General features: G+C 41.1%; 1 protein-coding gene across 2 annotated transcripts in view; it reads left to right on the plus strand.

Annotated features, from left to right (window-relative positions):
- STX11 (syntaxin 11) overlaps nt 1-10,896 on the plus strand; it is a 38,079-nt gene extending 27,183 nt beyond the window's left edge. For both annotated transcript variants that reach the window (XM_029224375.1, XM_029224374.1), the window contains one exon: nt 9,288-10,896. In XM_029224375.1, coding sequence (XP_029080208.1) covers nt 9,288-10,156 — 869 coding nt within the window. In that variant the 3' untranslated portion in view covers nt 10,157-10,896. The remainder of the gene's footprint in view (nt 1-9,287) is intronic.
- The last annotated feature ends 4,694 nt before the right edge of the window (nt 10,897-15,590 follow it).

Below are 15,590 nucleotides of genomic sequence, written 5' to 3' on the forward strand. Positions count from 1 at the left end.
TTTACTTCTGTTCCGATTTGGATTCCTTTTATTTCTTTTTTTTCTCTGACTGCTGTGGCTAAAACTTCCAAAACTATGTTGAATAATAGTGGTGAGAGTGGACAGCCTTGTCTTGTTCCTGATCTTAGAGGAAATGGCTTCAGTTTTTCACCATTGAGAACGATGTTGGCTGTGGATTTGTCATATATGGCCTTTATTATGTGGAGGTAAGTTCCCTCTCTGCCTACTTTCTGGAGGGTTTTTACCATAAATGGGTGTTGAATTTTGTCAAAAGCTTTTTCTTCGTCTATTGAGATGATCATATGGTTTTTCTCCTTCAATTTGTTAATATGGTTTATCACATTGATTGAGTTACATATATTGAAAAATCCTTGCATTCCTGGGATAAGCCCCAGTTGATCATGGTGTATGATCCTTTTAATGTGCTGTTGGATTCTGTTTGCTAGTATTTTGCTGAGGATTTTTGCATCTATGTTCATCAGTGATATTGGCCTGTAGTTTTCTTTCTTTGTGACATCTTTGTCTGGTTTTGGTATCAGGGTGATGGTGGCCTCGTAGAATGAGTTTGGGTGTGTTCCTCCCTCTGCTATATTTTGGAAAAGTTTGAGAAGGATAGGTGTTAGCTCTTCTCTAAATGTTTGGTAGAATTCACCTGTGAAGCCATATGGTTCTGGGCTTTTGTTTCTTGGAAGATTTTTAATCACAGTCTCAATTTCAGTGCTTGTGATTGGTCTGTTTATGTTTTCTATTTCTTCCTGGTTCAGTCTTGGGAAGTTGTGCTTTTCTAAGAATTTGTCCATTTTTTTCAGGTTGTCCATTTTATTGGCATATAGTTGCTTGTAGTAATCTCTCATGATCCTTTGTATTTCTGCAGTGTCAGTTATTACTTCTCCTTTTTCGTTTCTAATTCTGTTGATTTTTCTCCCTTTTTTTCTTGGTGAGTCTGGCTAATGGTTTATCAATTTTGTTTATCTTCTCAAAGAACCAGCTATTAGTTTTACTGATCTTGGCTATCATTTCCTTCATTTCTTTTTCATTTATTTCTGCTCTGATCTTTATGATTTCTTTCCTTCTGCTAACTTCGGGGTTTTTTTGTTCTTCTTTCTCTAATTGCTTTAGGTGTAAGGTTAGGTTGTTTATTTGAGATGTTTCTGGTTTCTTGAAGTAGGATTGTATTGCTATAAAATTCCCTCTTAGAACTGCTTTTGCTGCATCCCATAGGTTTTGGGTCATCGTGTTTTCATTGTCATTTGTTTGTAGGTACTTTTTGATTTCCTCTTTGATTTCTTCAGTGAGCTTTTGGTTATTTAGTAGTGTATTGTTTAGCCTCCATGTGTTTGTATTTTTTACAGATTTTTTTCCTGGAATTGATATCTAGTCTCATAGCGTTGTTGTCGGAAGAGATACTTGATACGATTTCAATTTTCTTAAATTTACCAAGGCTTGATATGTGACCCAAGATATGATCTATCCTGGAGAATGTTCCATGAGAACTTGAGAAGAAAGTATATTCTGTTGCTTTTGGATAGAATGTTCTATAAATATCAATTAAGTCCATCTTGTTTAATGTATCATTTAAAGCTTGTGTTTCCTTATGTATTTTCATTTTGGATGATCTGTCCATTGGTGAAAGTGGGGTGTGTTAAAGTCCCCTACTATGATTCTCTGTTGATTTCCCCTTTTATGGCTGTTAGCATTGCCTTATGTATTGAGGTGCTCCTGTGTTGGGTGCATAAATATTTATAATTGTTATAGCTTCTTCTTGGATTGATCCCTTGATTATTATGTAGTGTCCTTCTTTGTCTCTGGTAATAGTCTTTATTTTAAAGTCTATTTTGTCTGATATGAGAATTGCTACTCCAGCTTTCTTTTGATTTCCATTTGCATGGAATACCTCTTTTCATCCCCTCACTTTCAGTCTGTGTGTATCCCTAGGTCTGAAGTGGTTCTCTTCTAGACAGCATATATATACGGGTCTTGTTTTTGTATCCATTGAGCCAGTCTGTGTCTTTTGGTGGGAGCATTTAATCCATTTACATTTAAGGTAATTATCGATATGTATGTTCCTATTACCATTTTCTTAATTGTTTTGGGTTTGTTATTGTAGGTCTTTTCCTTCTCTTGTGTTTCCTGCCTAGGGAAGTTCCTTTAGCATTTGTAAAGCTGGTTTGGTGGTGCTGAATTCTCTTAGCTTTTGCTTGTCTCTAAAGGTTTTAATTTCTCCATTGAATCTCAGTGAGATCCTTGCTGGGTAGACTAATCTTGGTTGTAGGTTTTTCCGTTTCATCATTTTAAATATGTCTTGCCACTCCCTTCTGGCTTGCAGAGTTTCTGCTGAAAGATCAGCTGTTAACCTTATGGGGATTCTCTTGTATGTTATTTTTTGTTTTTCCCTTACTGCTTTTAATATTTTTTCTTTGTATTTAATTTTTGATAGTCTGATTAATATGTGTCTTGGCGTATTTCTCCTTGGATTTATCCTGTATTGGACTCTTTGTGCTTCCTGGACTTGATTGACTATTCCCTTTCTCATATTAGGGAAGTTTCCAACTATAATCTCTTCAAATATTTTCTCAGTCCCTTTCTTTTTCTCTTCTTCTTCTGGGACCCCTATAATTCAAATGTTGGTGCATTTAATATTGTCCCAGAGGTCTCTGAGATGTTCCTCAATTCTTTTCATTCTTTTTTCTTTATTCTGCTCTGAAGTGGTTATTTCCACTATTTTATCTTCCAGGTCACATATCCGTTCTTCTGCCTCAGTTATTCTGCTATTGATTCCTTCTAGAGTATTTTTAATTTCATTTACTGTGTTGTTCATCATTGTTTGTTTGCTCTTTAGTTCTTCTAGGCCCTTGTGAAACGTTTCTTGTATTTTCTCCATTCTATTTCCAAGATTTTGGATCATCTTTACTGTCATTACTCTGAATTCTTTTTCAGGTAGACTGCGTATTTCCTCTTCATTTGTTAGGTCTGGTGGGTTTTTACCTTGCTTCTTCATCTGCTGTGTGTTTCTCTGTGTTCTCATTTTGCTTAACTTACTGTGTTTGGGGTCTCCTTTTCGCAGGTTGCAGGTTCGTAGTTCCCGTTGTTTTTGGTGTCTGCCCACAGTATCTAAAGTTGGTTCAGTGGGTTGTGTAGGTTTCCTGGTGGAGGCAACTAGTGCCTGTGTTCTGGTGGATGAGGTTGGATCTTGTCTTTCTGGTGGGCAGGACCGCATATGGTGGTGTGTTTCAGGGTGTCTGTGACCTTCTTATGATTTTAGGCAGCCTCTCTGCTAATGGGTGGGGTTGTGTTCCTGTCTCACTAGTTGTTTGGCATAGGGTGTCCAGCACTGTAGCTTGCTGGTCGTTGAGTTGAGCTGGGTCTTAGCGTTGAGATGGAGATCTCTGGGAGAGCTTTCGCCAATTGATATTACATGGAGCCGGGAGGTCTCTGGTGGACCAGTGTCCTGAACTTGGCTCTCCCACCTCAGAGGTGCAGGCCTGACACCCGGCTGGAGCACCAAGACCCTGTCAGCCACATGGCTCAGAAGAAAAGGGAGAAAAAAGGAAAGAAAAAGAGAAAGTATAAAGAAATAAAGTTTTTAAAATAAAAAAAATTTTAATTATTAAAAATAAAAAATTTTTAAAGTAAAAAAAAAAAGAAAAAAGGAAGAAGAGGGCAACCAAACCAAGAAACAGATCCATCAATGATAACAAGTGCTAAACACTATATTAAAAAAAAACAAAATAATAATGGACAGACAGAACCCTAGGACAAACGGTAAAAGCAAAGCTATACAGACAAAATCACACAAAGAAGCATACCCATACACACTCACAAAACGAGAAAAAGAAAATAAATATATATATCTATATATGAAAGAAAAAGGAAGACAGCAACCAAATCAATAAATCTACCAATGATAATAAACGCTAAATACTAAACTAAGATAAACATAAACCCAGAAACCAGTCAGTCGTATACAGCAAACCCCAAGTCTACAGTTGCTCCCAAAGTCCATCGCCTCAATTTTGCAATGATTCGTTGTCTATTCAGGTATTCCACAGATGCAGGTACATCAAGTTGATTGTGGAGATTCAATCCGCTGCTCCTGAGGCTGCTGGGAGAGATTTCCCTTTCTCTTCTTCGTTCGCACAGCTCCCGGGGCTCAGCTTTGGATTTGGACCCGCCTCTGCGTGTAGGTCGCCTGAGGGCATCTGTTCTTTGCTCAGACAGGACGGGGTTAAAGGAGCAGCTGATTCAGGGGCTCTGGCTCACTCAGGCCGGGGGGAGGGAGGGGTACGGAAGCGGGGCGCACCTGCGGCGGCAGAGGCCGGCGTGATGTTGCACCAGCCTGAGGCACGCCGTGCGTTCTCCCGGGGAAGTTGTCCCTGGATCCCGGGACCTTGGCAGTGGCGGGCTGCACAGTCTCCCGGGAGGGGAGGTATGGATAGTGACCTGTGCTGGCACACAGGCTTCTTGGTGGCGGCAGCAGCAGCCTTAGCGTCTCATGCCCGTCTCTGGGGTCCGCGCTGATAGCCGTGGCTCGCGCCCGTCCCTGGAGCTCGTTTAGGTGGTGCTCTGAATCCCCTCTCCTCGCTCACCCCGAAACAATGGTTTCTTGCCTCTTCAGCAGGTCCAGACTTTCTCCCAGACTCCCTCCCGGCTAGCCGCGGTTCACTAAACCCTTCAGGCTGTGTTCATGCCGCCAACCCCAGTCCTCTCCCTGCGCTCCGCCCAAAGCCCGAGCCTCAGCTCCCAGCCCCGCCCGCCCCGGCGGGTGAGCAGACAAGCCTCTCGGGCTGGTGAGTGCCGGTTGGCCCTGATCCTCTGTGAGGGAGTCTCTCCGCATTGTCCTCCGCACCCCTGTTGCTGCGCTGTCCTCCGCGGCTCCAAAGCTTACCCCCCTCCGCCACCCACAGTCTCCGCCCGCGAAGGGTCTTCCTAGTGTGTGGACACCTTTCCTCCTTCACAGCTCCGTCCCACTGGTGCAGGTCCCATCCCTATTCTTTTGTCTCTGTTTTTCCTTTTTTCTTTTGCCCTACCCAGGTACGTGGGGGATTTCTTACCTTTTGGGAGGTCTGAGGTCTTCTGCCAGCGCTCAGTAGGTGTTCTGTAGGAGTTGTTCCACGTGTAGGTGTATTTCTGATGTATTTGTGGGGAGGAAGGTGATCTCCACGTCTTACTCCTCTGCCATCTTGAAGGTCTCCCCCATTTTAACCTTTTGGGGAACATTTTTAGAAGCCTCTTGGTTGACTTTTTTCTGTTGTAGTTTTCCTAATGTTTCCTCCTTGGCAACCAGGAAACCTTCTAGATCAGTGGGACCAACTCATTTGGGGCTGGGCTGGGCCAGAAAAGGTGGGCCGGAAGGCAAGGTAAAGGCTACTTTCTTGTCTACACCTGCAGAGAGAATCTTGAGTTCCCCACACCCTTCCTGACTCTCTCCTTACCAGATTATGGACTTGAGCCTTCAAGTGAGCTTAGACCTTCACCTGATTTAGGACCCATGGCTTCATGTTGTTAGGTCTTGAGAAGGGGTGACTGCCTCTGACTATATTCTTCCAAGGCCATTTTCTATATGATTGCAGTGCACTTTGCTCTTCATATTATGAATGAAATAATCCCCCCAAGTAGCTTTTTCGGGGCTTTAGGATAGTAATACAGAGCCTGGGACCTGTCTAGGAGTAGTGGGAGACCAACAAGCAGGCTCCTAATGTTCTGGTGTGTGGTGCTTCCCCTTAACCACCCTTACCTTCCATGATAGTGCCTCCCAAGCCTTCCTTGCATCCATCACCATTTCTTGCCTTGTTCATCAAAATTTATCCATTCTCTGTCCTATCCCCTTGTTTCAGAGTAGAATATATTGGATACTAACATAAGCAGATAAATACAGCTCAACTTGATGCTAGTCAACTAATGTACTTTCCCCATGTCATATAAGGTGATAACCTGATTGCAATGCATGCACCTTAAAGAAGGACTTTAAAAAGTTAGTCCTTTACATATATACACTACCAAATGTAGAATAGATAGCTAGTGGGAAGCAGCCGCATGGCACAGGGAGGTCAGCTCGGTGCTTTGTGACCACCTAGAGGGGTGGGATAGGGAGGGTGGGAGGGAGACACAAGAGGGAGGGGATATGGGGATATGTGTACATGTATAGCTGATTCACTTTGTTATACAGCAGAAACTAACACAACATTGTAAAGCAATTACACTCCAATAATGATGTTAAAAAAATAATGCAACAAATATTTCACTTTCACATTTTTCAATAAAAAAAGAAGTTAGTCCTTTAAACAAATATTTATAGTTTTCTGGGGCTTCATTTAATTAATAAATCTATATGGAAATTATAAAAATGTTGGAAAATACAGAATAGCACAAGGAAGTAATTAAAACCATTTATAATTCCACAATTTGAAGAAAACTACATCTTGATGTGTATTATTCAAGTCTTTATTTCAGGATGTATGCACGGTAGCACTGCTCATTCTCTTCCCTTTACATAGTTTTTCTACCCAAAATGGTATTTACACTTTTCATCCCATTATAGCCTTCTAAACTCTGTGATTATGTGGCAGTCAATAGCTCATTTTTGCGCCTTTAAATCGTTTTTGAATTTCTGTGAAAACTGTGGTGATGAAAATATTTACAGCAGTGAGCTTCACATACCCCTGCATATATCCTTAGAATAAATGTACTTAAGACAAAACAAATACACATTTTAAAAGCTTTTATACATACTATTAAACTGCCCTCAAAAAGGTTCTATCAATTTGCCCTCCTATAAGCATTTTTTTCAGTGTTCACAGAATTCTCTTTTAAATCATTATCTAAAAAAATTTCTGCCAGCTTAGGGGGCAAAAAGAAATCTCAGTGGTTGAATTTGCATTTCCTTGTTTTGATAGTGAAGTCCCTCATGCTCACCTTTATACACCTGCTGGAGATAGTTGACTGTAGTGGTTAAGTGGGGCTACTCTAGAGCCGGACTCTTCACTTACCAGGGACCTTGGGTACGTTCCTTAACCTCCTTAAACTCACTTACCAGCTCTGATAATGACAACACCTACTTCATGAAGTCTGTATGAAGACTAAAGAGGGTAGCACATGAAAAGGGCTTAGAACATGTTTACTGGCATTACAGTAAGTACCTGATACATATTAACTATCCCTGTGTTCGCTGGCATTTATAGTTCTTCTTATATGAATTGCCTTTTCATCGTCTTTGTTTGGGCAAGTGGTTTTTTTGTTTTGGGGAGGCAGATGTTTTTAATATTGATACATTAAGTAAGTTAACCCATTATCTGCCATATATTGAAATCCCCCCCCAACTTGTGGTGTGTCTTTAAATTTTGTTCAAAATGAGGAAATATTTGGATATCAGGCAGTTCAGGCCAGGGAAGGCATAGTTTTGGTCCAGCCTGGGTCTTTTTTCTGCCTCTCAGTTGTGCTTCTAGGAGTCACCTTCCCCATCACTGAGAAAGTCCAGTATTGATTTTTGTCACTAGAAAGCAGAAATGGCCTTTTAAGCAGGATAACTTGTATTAAAAATCACCGCTATGGAATAAAACCTTGCTTAATTTATGTAAATAATGACTATGGCAGACAAGAACCTGTGGTTAGTATTTCACCATTTTCCATTTATCACTAAATCCAACTTGTCAGCATTCCATTAGTGGGGCGGTAAAATTAATTACTTCAACTTGAGAGAAGCTTCTAATTTGAGAGCAAGATCCCTGATAGATTGAGTAGCCATTAAATGCTGCTATTGACATTTTCCCTCTCTTTTCTGCAAATTATATAGTAGAAAGAAATCTTTCTAGCCACGAAATCTTATATAAAAGGGCAAAATGTTTATTATTTTGACATCTGTACATGCTATTAAAAATGAAAGTTTTTACTTCATTGGAAAAAATATGGACATAGAGAACACGGTTGTGCCTTGCTAAGCAGGGAACTGATCAGAACCACTCTTACAAAACCATGGAAATTCTGTTTGAGCTGCCAACTCGTTTCAAGAAGCCATTAAAAGTGGGCAAATATTGCTGCTCTGTGATGGATAAATGGGAGTTACATTACTGCTACAGGGCTTGTGTACGATTGAAAGTTTCCATATAAAACTTTTTTTTAAGTTTTGTTAATGATACACTACTAGGGACCTCGGGAAAAGCTGAACATCTTTCACTTCTGATTCTTCATCTGGCTTGTGCTATGTGATTCCCACCTAGATAAATATCTTCTTTCTGCTCACCTCTCCTACTTACTAAAATCGCATAAAACACTTAACTATTTCTCTATCTCTTTTACTCTTAATATCTTCCAGTAGAATATATTTTGGGGGTTTTCCCCCAAATATTTTTAAGCACTGAGTATCAAACAGACATTCAAACTCTGAAGTATGTACAGGTGATATTAGGCAGAAGAGCAAGGAGATTTCAGCTTCCACCAAATTTTATACTTCCTTTTTAAATTTTTGTCTTTGTTCATTTTGTTGTTTTACTTTAAGCATGTTTTATTCTTATAACATTTTTAAGATAAAAAATTAAACGATGATTTCTATCACTAAAAAAATATTCTTGGGCTTCCCTGGTGGCACAGTGGTTGAGAGTCCGCCTGCCGATGCAGGGGACACGGGTTCGCACCCCGGTCCGGGAAGATCCTACATGCCGCGGAGCGGCTGGGCCCGTGAGCCATGGCCGTTGAGCCTGCGCGTCCGGAGCGTGTGCTCCGCAACGGGAGAGGCCATAGCAGTGAGAGGCCCGCGTACCGCAAAAAAAAAAAAAAGTCTTATGATGTACAGGATGCTCACCACTGCTGAAATAGACACAGGATAGACAACACTTAGAGTTGGCCCCAAAGCCTTGTAAATTGACTGGCCTTAATTAACAATCATTATCCTTGCAAGTCTTTTCTTATTTTTCTTTTCTCTGGTGTGCTTTGATTTGCGATTATTGGAGAACTGTAAAGCAAGAAAAAGAGTTGGATTCCCAATGCAATCTAAAATTTGAAATTGCTGATTGAGTTCCGGGCACCTCCGCTATTGCACTGAGATACTACAAGCTATAAAATACAAGTGTGTTCGTGACTCTCAGTCATATTAGTCCTTTACTCATAAGCAAAATGTTATGAAACATTTAGCTCCTTTAGTGCATTTCTTACCTACACCCAGGAGTAAAGAATTGGGAGTGCTGAGCAGTGAGCAGAAGGTTTCTTTATTTCAATCTTTAATTCCCTCAATGCAAATATCTGACTCTCAGTTAATTAAGTTCTGAGGAATTTAACCTCAGTATCTCTATTTACAGGCATAATGAAGGACCGGCTAGTAGAACTTGTGGAGTTAACCAAGCGGTATGAACAGCAGTTCCCAGACAAGGACAATGAATTTGACTCGCCCCCCGAGGATATCGTGTTCGAGACGGACCACATCCTGGAATCCTTGTACCGAGACATCCAGGACCTTCAGGATGAAAACCAGCAGCTAACTTACGACGTGAAGCGGCTGGGAAAGCAGAATACCCGCTTCCTCACGTCCATGAGGCGCCTCAGCAGCATCAAGCGGGACACCAACTCGATTGCCAAGGACATCAAGGCCCGGGGCGAGAGCATCCACCGCAAGCTGAGCGCCATGAAGGCGCTGAGCGAGGTCGCCGAGGCCCAGCACGGCACGCACTCGGCCGTGGCGCGCATCGCGCGCGCACAGTACAGCGCTCTCACCCGCCCGTTCCAGGCCGCCATGCTCGAGTACAACCAGGCCGAGATGAAGCAGCGCGAAAACTGCAAGATCCGCATCCAGCGCCAGCTGGAGATCATGGGCAAGGACGTGTCGGGCGACCAGATCGAGGACATGTTCGAACAAGGCAAGTGGGACGTGTTCTCAGAGAACCTGCTGGCTGACGTGAAGGGCGCGCGAGCGGCCCTCAACGAGATCGAGAACCGCCACCGTGAGATGCTGCGGCTGGAGAGCCGCATCCGCGACCTGCACGACCTCTTCCTGCAGATGGCCATGCTGGTGGAGCAGCAGGCTGACACCCTGGACGTCATCGAGTTCAACGTGCAGAAGACCCTCGACTACACCGGCCAGGCCAAGGTGCAGGTGAGCAAGGCCGTGCAGTACAAGAAGAAGAACCCCTGCCGGACCGTCTGCTGCTTCTGCTGCCCCTGCCTCAACTAGCAGAAGGCCCAGGCCGCCACACCCCATCCCCAGCAGGAATGGGAGGGGAAGCACACTGGGAAAGATTTTGAGGCTGTCTGCACTGGGGTGAGTTGCCCTAATCCCTAGGGACCTCAGTCTTTAGAGAAGGAAAAAACTCGGTCCCAGAATTCCAGTCCAGCTCGTACTTGGAAAGAGAGTTGATCCCACCCGCTGTTTCATCTGTAAGGACAGATGCCTACTGAAGTTTTGTGAGGTCATTATATGGCACATAGCACCCTTGCCTCTTAAAGGAAGCCAAATAAGGAACTGACGTGGTAGCGTACTCTACGGTAGATGTCCAAGGCATGTTTGTACATGGACCTCTAGGAGGAAGTCAGTCCTGCATCGGCTCACAGTATGAACTCCTTATCAAGGCTTCATTTACCCTATCCTGAAAGTATCTCTGTTGTGTTCATTTTTGAGTGAACTGATCTTGGGAAAAACTGCACATCTGCCATTTCTGATTCTTCATCTGGTTTACGCTATGTGATTCCCGCCTGGATGTATATCTTCTTTCTGCTCACCTCCTCTACTTATTAAAATTACATTTAACACTTACTATTATTTCCTTACCTCTTACTTTTAATATCTTCCATCAGAATGTAATTTGGGATTTTTTTTTTCCAAAGAGTTTTAAGCACTGAGTATTGAACAGGCACTCAAATTGAAGTATGTTTGTCACATTATATATATTTTTCATAAATAAAAATAATTTAAAATTTATCTTTGTACTTGATTATTACAAATGCACATATATGTAAATGTAAACTACCAATATTTACTAATGCATGTACATAATGACCAGTTGGTTTAACTTCACTTTTGTAAATATGGTATATAAACATCCATGAAACATTTTTACTGGTTGTTGGTGTTGGTTTGCTTGTTATGAGTTTATCTCACTCTGATCTGCATCTCCATAGTCCAGTTTGGGTCAAAACTTTATTTTGAACAACTCTGTGTTGGTTACAATGGTAAAGAACAGGTGTCAAATGCTGAAAATGCATACGGAACTAGAAATATTAAAAAACAGTCTTAGAAATAATTACTTTTGTTTTACTGTGGCCCATTCTTTTCATGCATGGCAATGTAGTAATTTAAAATAAAATAATTCTGGTCACGTTAGTTTAATATACATTACATTATAAACATCCCGTTTATGCATTTGTGTGTTGACCATTTAAATCTTAGTCTGCGTTTTCAATTACTCTTTTAAAAAATTTTCTACTACCTGCTTGAGGCTTCAACAACTGGATGGAACTCTGAGTGGCGGGGGGTGAAAAATAATTCACATGGGGTATGTTGCTTTCTCTCCTGAGTTATTTATAATAGTTTAGCAAAATCATCATGTTTTGGAGATTTGGTTTCATTTGCAAGCTTTGTAATGCCCTTACCTGCACTTACCATGTTTCCTGTCTTTCTTTTGAGTCAACTATTAACTCTTTCTACTTATTTAATAAAAGAGAGAGTTTATTCAGTGGTCATTATTCTCGCATCCTTCAGACAGTGAACTTTTAAAAGGAGTAAAAAGAAGAGTATGTGAACTCTTTGGAACTCACTGACTAATCTGCTTATGACCATGGCATCTAGCCCTGCTCCTAATTTTAATTTCATGGTTAAATATGAGAATCGTGGAAACCAAGTCCCACTGGGCTCTTCTCAGATTTCTCCCAATTCTTTCTCAGCTAACTCCAGGGATAGGTTTCACCTATGACCTAATTAACTTTCTCTAAAAAAAAAAGTCTTCACACAGCTCCATTGCTATGTCTTTCATGGTAGGGAAGAGATATTGGAAATACAGGCCACCAGCTAGTTTCCATAAGAGAGAATAGTTCATGAATTCAACCCATAAAGCAGTTTCTTCGTTTGGAATCATTCATAAAATGATTGCTGGCTGTATGTATTTTTTAATTCCCCACATTTCACATTGGAGAATTAGGTAAAAACTTCACTTTAGTGTACTAAGAGATTAGTGTACTGCTGTTTATTGAAAAGGCAAGAATTTTTCTTCCTGGTTTTTAGTAATTGTCTGGGTGTGGCATAGTGGTTAAGAACACAGATTCAGGACCCTACTCTCTGGGTTCAAAACATGACTTTGCCATATACCAACTATATAATTTGGGCACGTTACTTAACCTCCCTGTGCCTCAGTTTCCTCATCTGTAAAATGGATATAATAGGACCTACCTCATAGAGTTGTTGGAAGAAATAAATGACTAAATATGTAAAAGCACTTAGGACAGTGCCTGGCACATGCTAAGTGCTATGTTCATTATTGCATAACTTTCTTGTAGACTGAGAGAGCTGCTAGTAATTAAATTAATAGTTACTAACTTCTGAGGAAAAGTAAATATTCTTCTGTTAATAGTCTTTAATAAAATAGAATTAAAAAACCCAAGACCCTATCTTCTTTGAATATTACGGTTTTAAAATTTTTTTACAATGAAAGAATTGTTTTCACAGTGGCATTTCATTCCTTATATCCAAGCATGTTATGAAGATGAAATTGGATGTTCCACTCAAAAAATAGTTAATCAGGAAGCAGCTGTTCTGCTCAATTTGGCAAGTGTTTTCCCCTAATTCTTTCTAAGCTATGAGTCAAAAAGTCCCAGAAGAAGTTCAGCTGTGGAGGCCAGGTCACAATAGACTAAAGGAAAGGGATCAGTTGGCTTTTCCCATATCCTGCCCTGTTTCCCAGAAGCCCTTCCTAGCTCTGACTGTGGTGCCAAGAAGTGGGTGAAATGCTGGCTTTTTCCTTAGGAAAGGGTGCTCCAGTGCCACCACGAGGTGTTGTAGAGTTGGGTTCACCTGATCCTGTGACGCTCATTTGGCAAACTCTGCAAGTTGACTCTGGGTAAGAAGACTGTGGCAAATGTGCAAATTTCATACACTAATGTCACTTACGTACAAAATGAAAGAACCAATCACAAAGAACAATAGGTCCTTCAGGGGCTGAAGGTGGAAATCTTTTAAAGCTATTTTAACATATGCAGTGACTCCTAACTAGCCAAATGCCAAACCCTGCAGTCACAGCCACAGACTATAGGTGGTGACAACTCCAGAAATATCAAAAATAGGAAAGATGCTCACCTAGGATGCATTGTTATCCAGGATAGTAAGAGTTAGAATTTATAAAAAGCTGATCAGGGGACTTCCATGGGCGCAGTGGTTAAGAATCCGCCTGCCAATGCAGGGGACCCGGGTTCGAGCCCTGGGCCAGGAAGATCCCACAGGCCACGCGGAGCAACTACGCCCATGTGCCACAACTACTGCGCCTGCTCTCTAGAGCCCACGAGCCACAACTACTGAGCCCACGTGCCACAGCTACTGAAGCCCATGCGCCTAGAGCCCATGCTCCACAACAAGAGAAGCCACCGCAATGAGAAGCCCGCGCACCACAACGAAGAGTGGCCCCTGCACACTGCAACTAGGGAAAGCCCGTGCACAGCAACAGACCCAACTCAGCCATAAATAAATAAATAAATAAAAAGCCGATCAATAATATGAAAATGTTTGAACTGTGACATCACAAGAGTAAGTTTGTGGCCTTTCAAGATAACAACTTGTAAAGAGAACAGGGTCCTTCTTGTACCAATGCTTTATAATTAAATGTCATATGAAAATATTTGTCAGGCTCTACAAGTATAAACTTCCTATCTTGACAGGAAACTACTGAATATTATGCATAGCTTAAAAATAATAAAATAGGGTAATGGTAGTCTTGGATTCTCTGTATAAATCCTGCCATTCTGTTTTCTATCATCAGATTCCTCTCTTCAAAACATGCAAGGTATCTCGAACTGCAGCATGCAAGTCACTCATTTGTAATAGTTTGAAACATCCATTTGTAATCAGAGTAACAGTTGACTTGCTTTTGATAGCAGAATTGAAAATCACTGGAATTAATAAAATAGGACTATTAGAAATGGAAAATGAACTGGATCTAGAGTGTAATAACGTCACCATCATATAAATATTGAGCATCTTTATTATCTACATGTGTTATGAAGAATGGACAAGATGTCCTCATACACTAGCAGCTTTGTTGTAAAGATTTTATATATATATACTGGTGAGAAAGAAGACTTTCCGAACGGATGATCCGAGTGGGACTGCATAGGGTGCTTTAATACTAATGATATCCTAAAAAATGAAGAGTGAGAGACAAGTCACCAAAACTGTCATTTTTTAATTTATTATATTAAATTTATTTATTTATTTATTTATTATTAAATATATTAAATTTATTATATTAAGTTAATAATTTAATTAAGTATTTTATACCCCAATTTAATTGCAACATCCCTAGCCACTTCTTGGACCTTTTCTGTTTTTCCTAATCTATAGATATATAGATACATTTTCATGGTCCTATAGCAAACTCTTTAGACATAGCCCTCTCTCAGTTTCCCAGCATCCCATAACATTCTATAGTGGGTAAAAAGAACAAAGCATGCAAATTACACATATACATACATATATATAAACACATATGTATATATATTAATAATATATATCCTTATCTCTCTATTTTCAGATAGGCCCAGCTATTTGCATGTGCTCAGTCTCGCTATCCCAAACAGAGATGCACCTAAAGCCATTTAACAGGAACATGCATGGACTGAATGTGTTTCTATGTCAGGATCTTTATACCTCCCCATCGATGTGGTCTCCACTTATATGCCCCTTTTACCTGCGTAGGGTACCCACACTTGGAGATTTGTTCTAAGCCACCATAAATCTATTATGGAACAAGGTAGGAAAAGAATGAAAGAGGGAACGAATACATATCCACACGTACCAAAGCTCACTGGCTGACACTGAGCAGTGCCTCAGTTTTCTAAGTTTTCTTGGAGATAGATACCTCATATCTGTTCTACACTCATGCCCCCTCTGTTTCTTCGTTTGTTTACTGTGTGAGCACCAATCTGGATCTGACCACACTTTCCTCAGTAGTCTTCCCACAGCAAACATGTTCAACCAATATAACAATACCTGTTGGCATAACACTTTTCTTTTGTTTGGCCTCGCCACCAGCTGGTGGGATCTCAGTTCCCCGACCAGGGATCGAACCCGGCCCTGGCAGTGAAAGCCTGGAATCCTAACCACTAGCCCACCAGGGAACTCCCCTACAAGATGCTTTGATTTCATATTTTTATGACAATTCTGTGAAGTAATATTACCATCTTATTTTTTCTAAGAAGTGGAAGCTAAGAATGCAGTGCTGTGCCGGGTGCTGGGCCCAGAGTAGGGGGCAGCGTCCTGGGAGCAGGGTAACGTCTTGGTGAGAGGAAGAGAACTGGGATTGGAGAAAAAGCTACTTGGGGAGAAGCAGATCATCCAAGGGAATGGTCAGTCTGAAAAGGATGCACAGAGAGAGAATGAAGATCTGAGTCATAGGGACTGAAGTGGG

Source organism: Monodon monoceros, unplaced genomic scaffold (genome assembly GCF_005190385.1).
Source record: "Monodon monoceros isolate NGI ecotype Baffin Bay Population unplaced genomic scaffold, NGI_Narwhal_1 Super_Scaffold_15, whole genome shotgun sequence".
NCBI classification, from domain to species: domain Eukaryota; kingdom Metazoa; phylum Chordata; class Mammalia; order Artiodactyla; family Monodontidae; genus Monodon; species Monodon monoceros.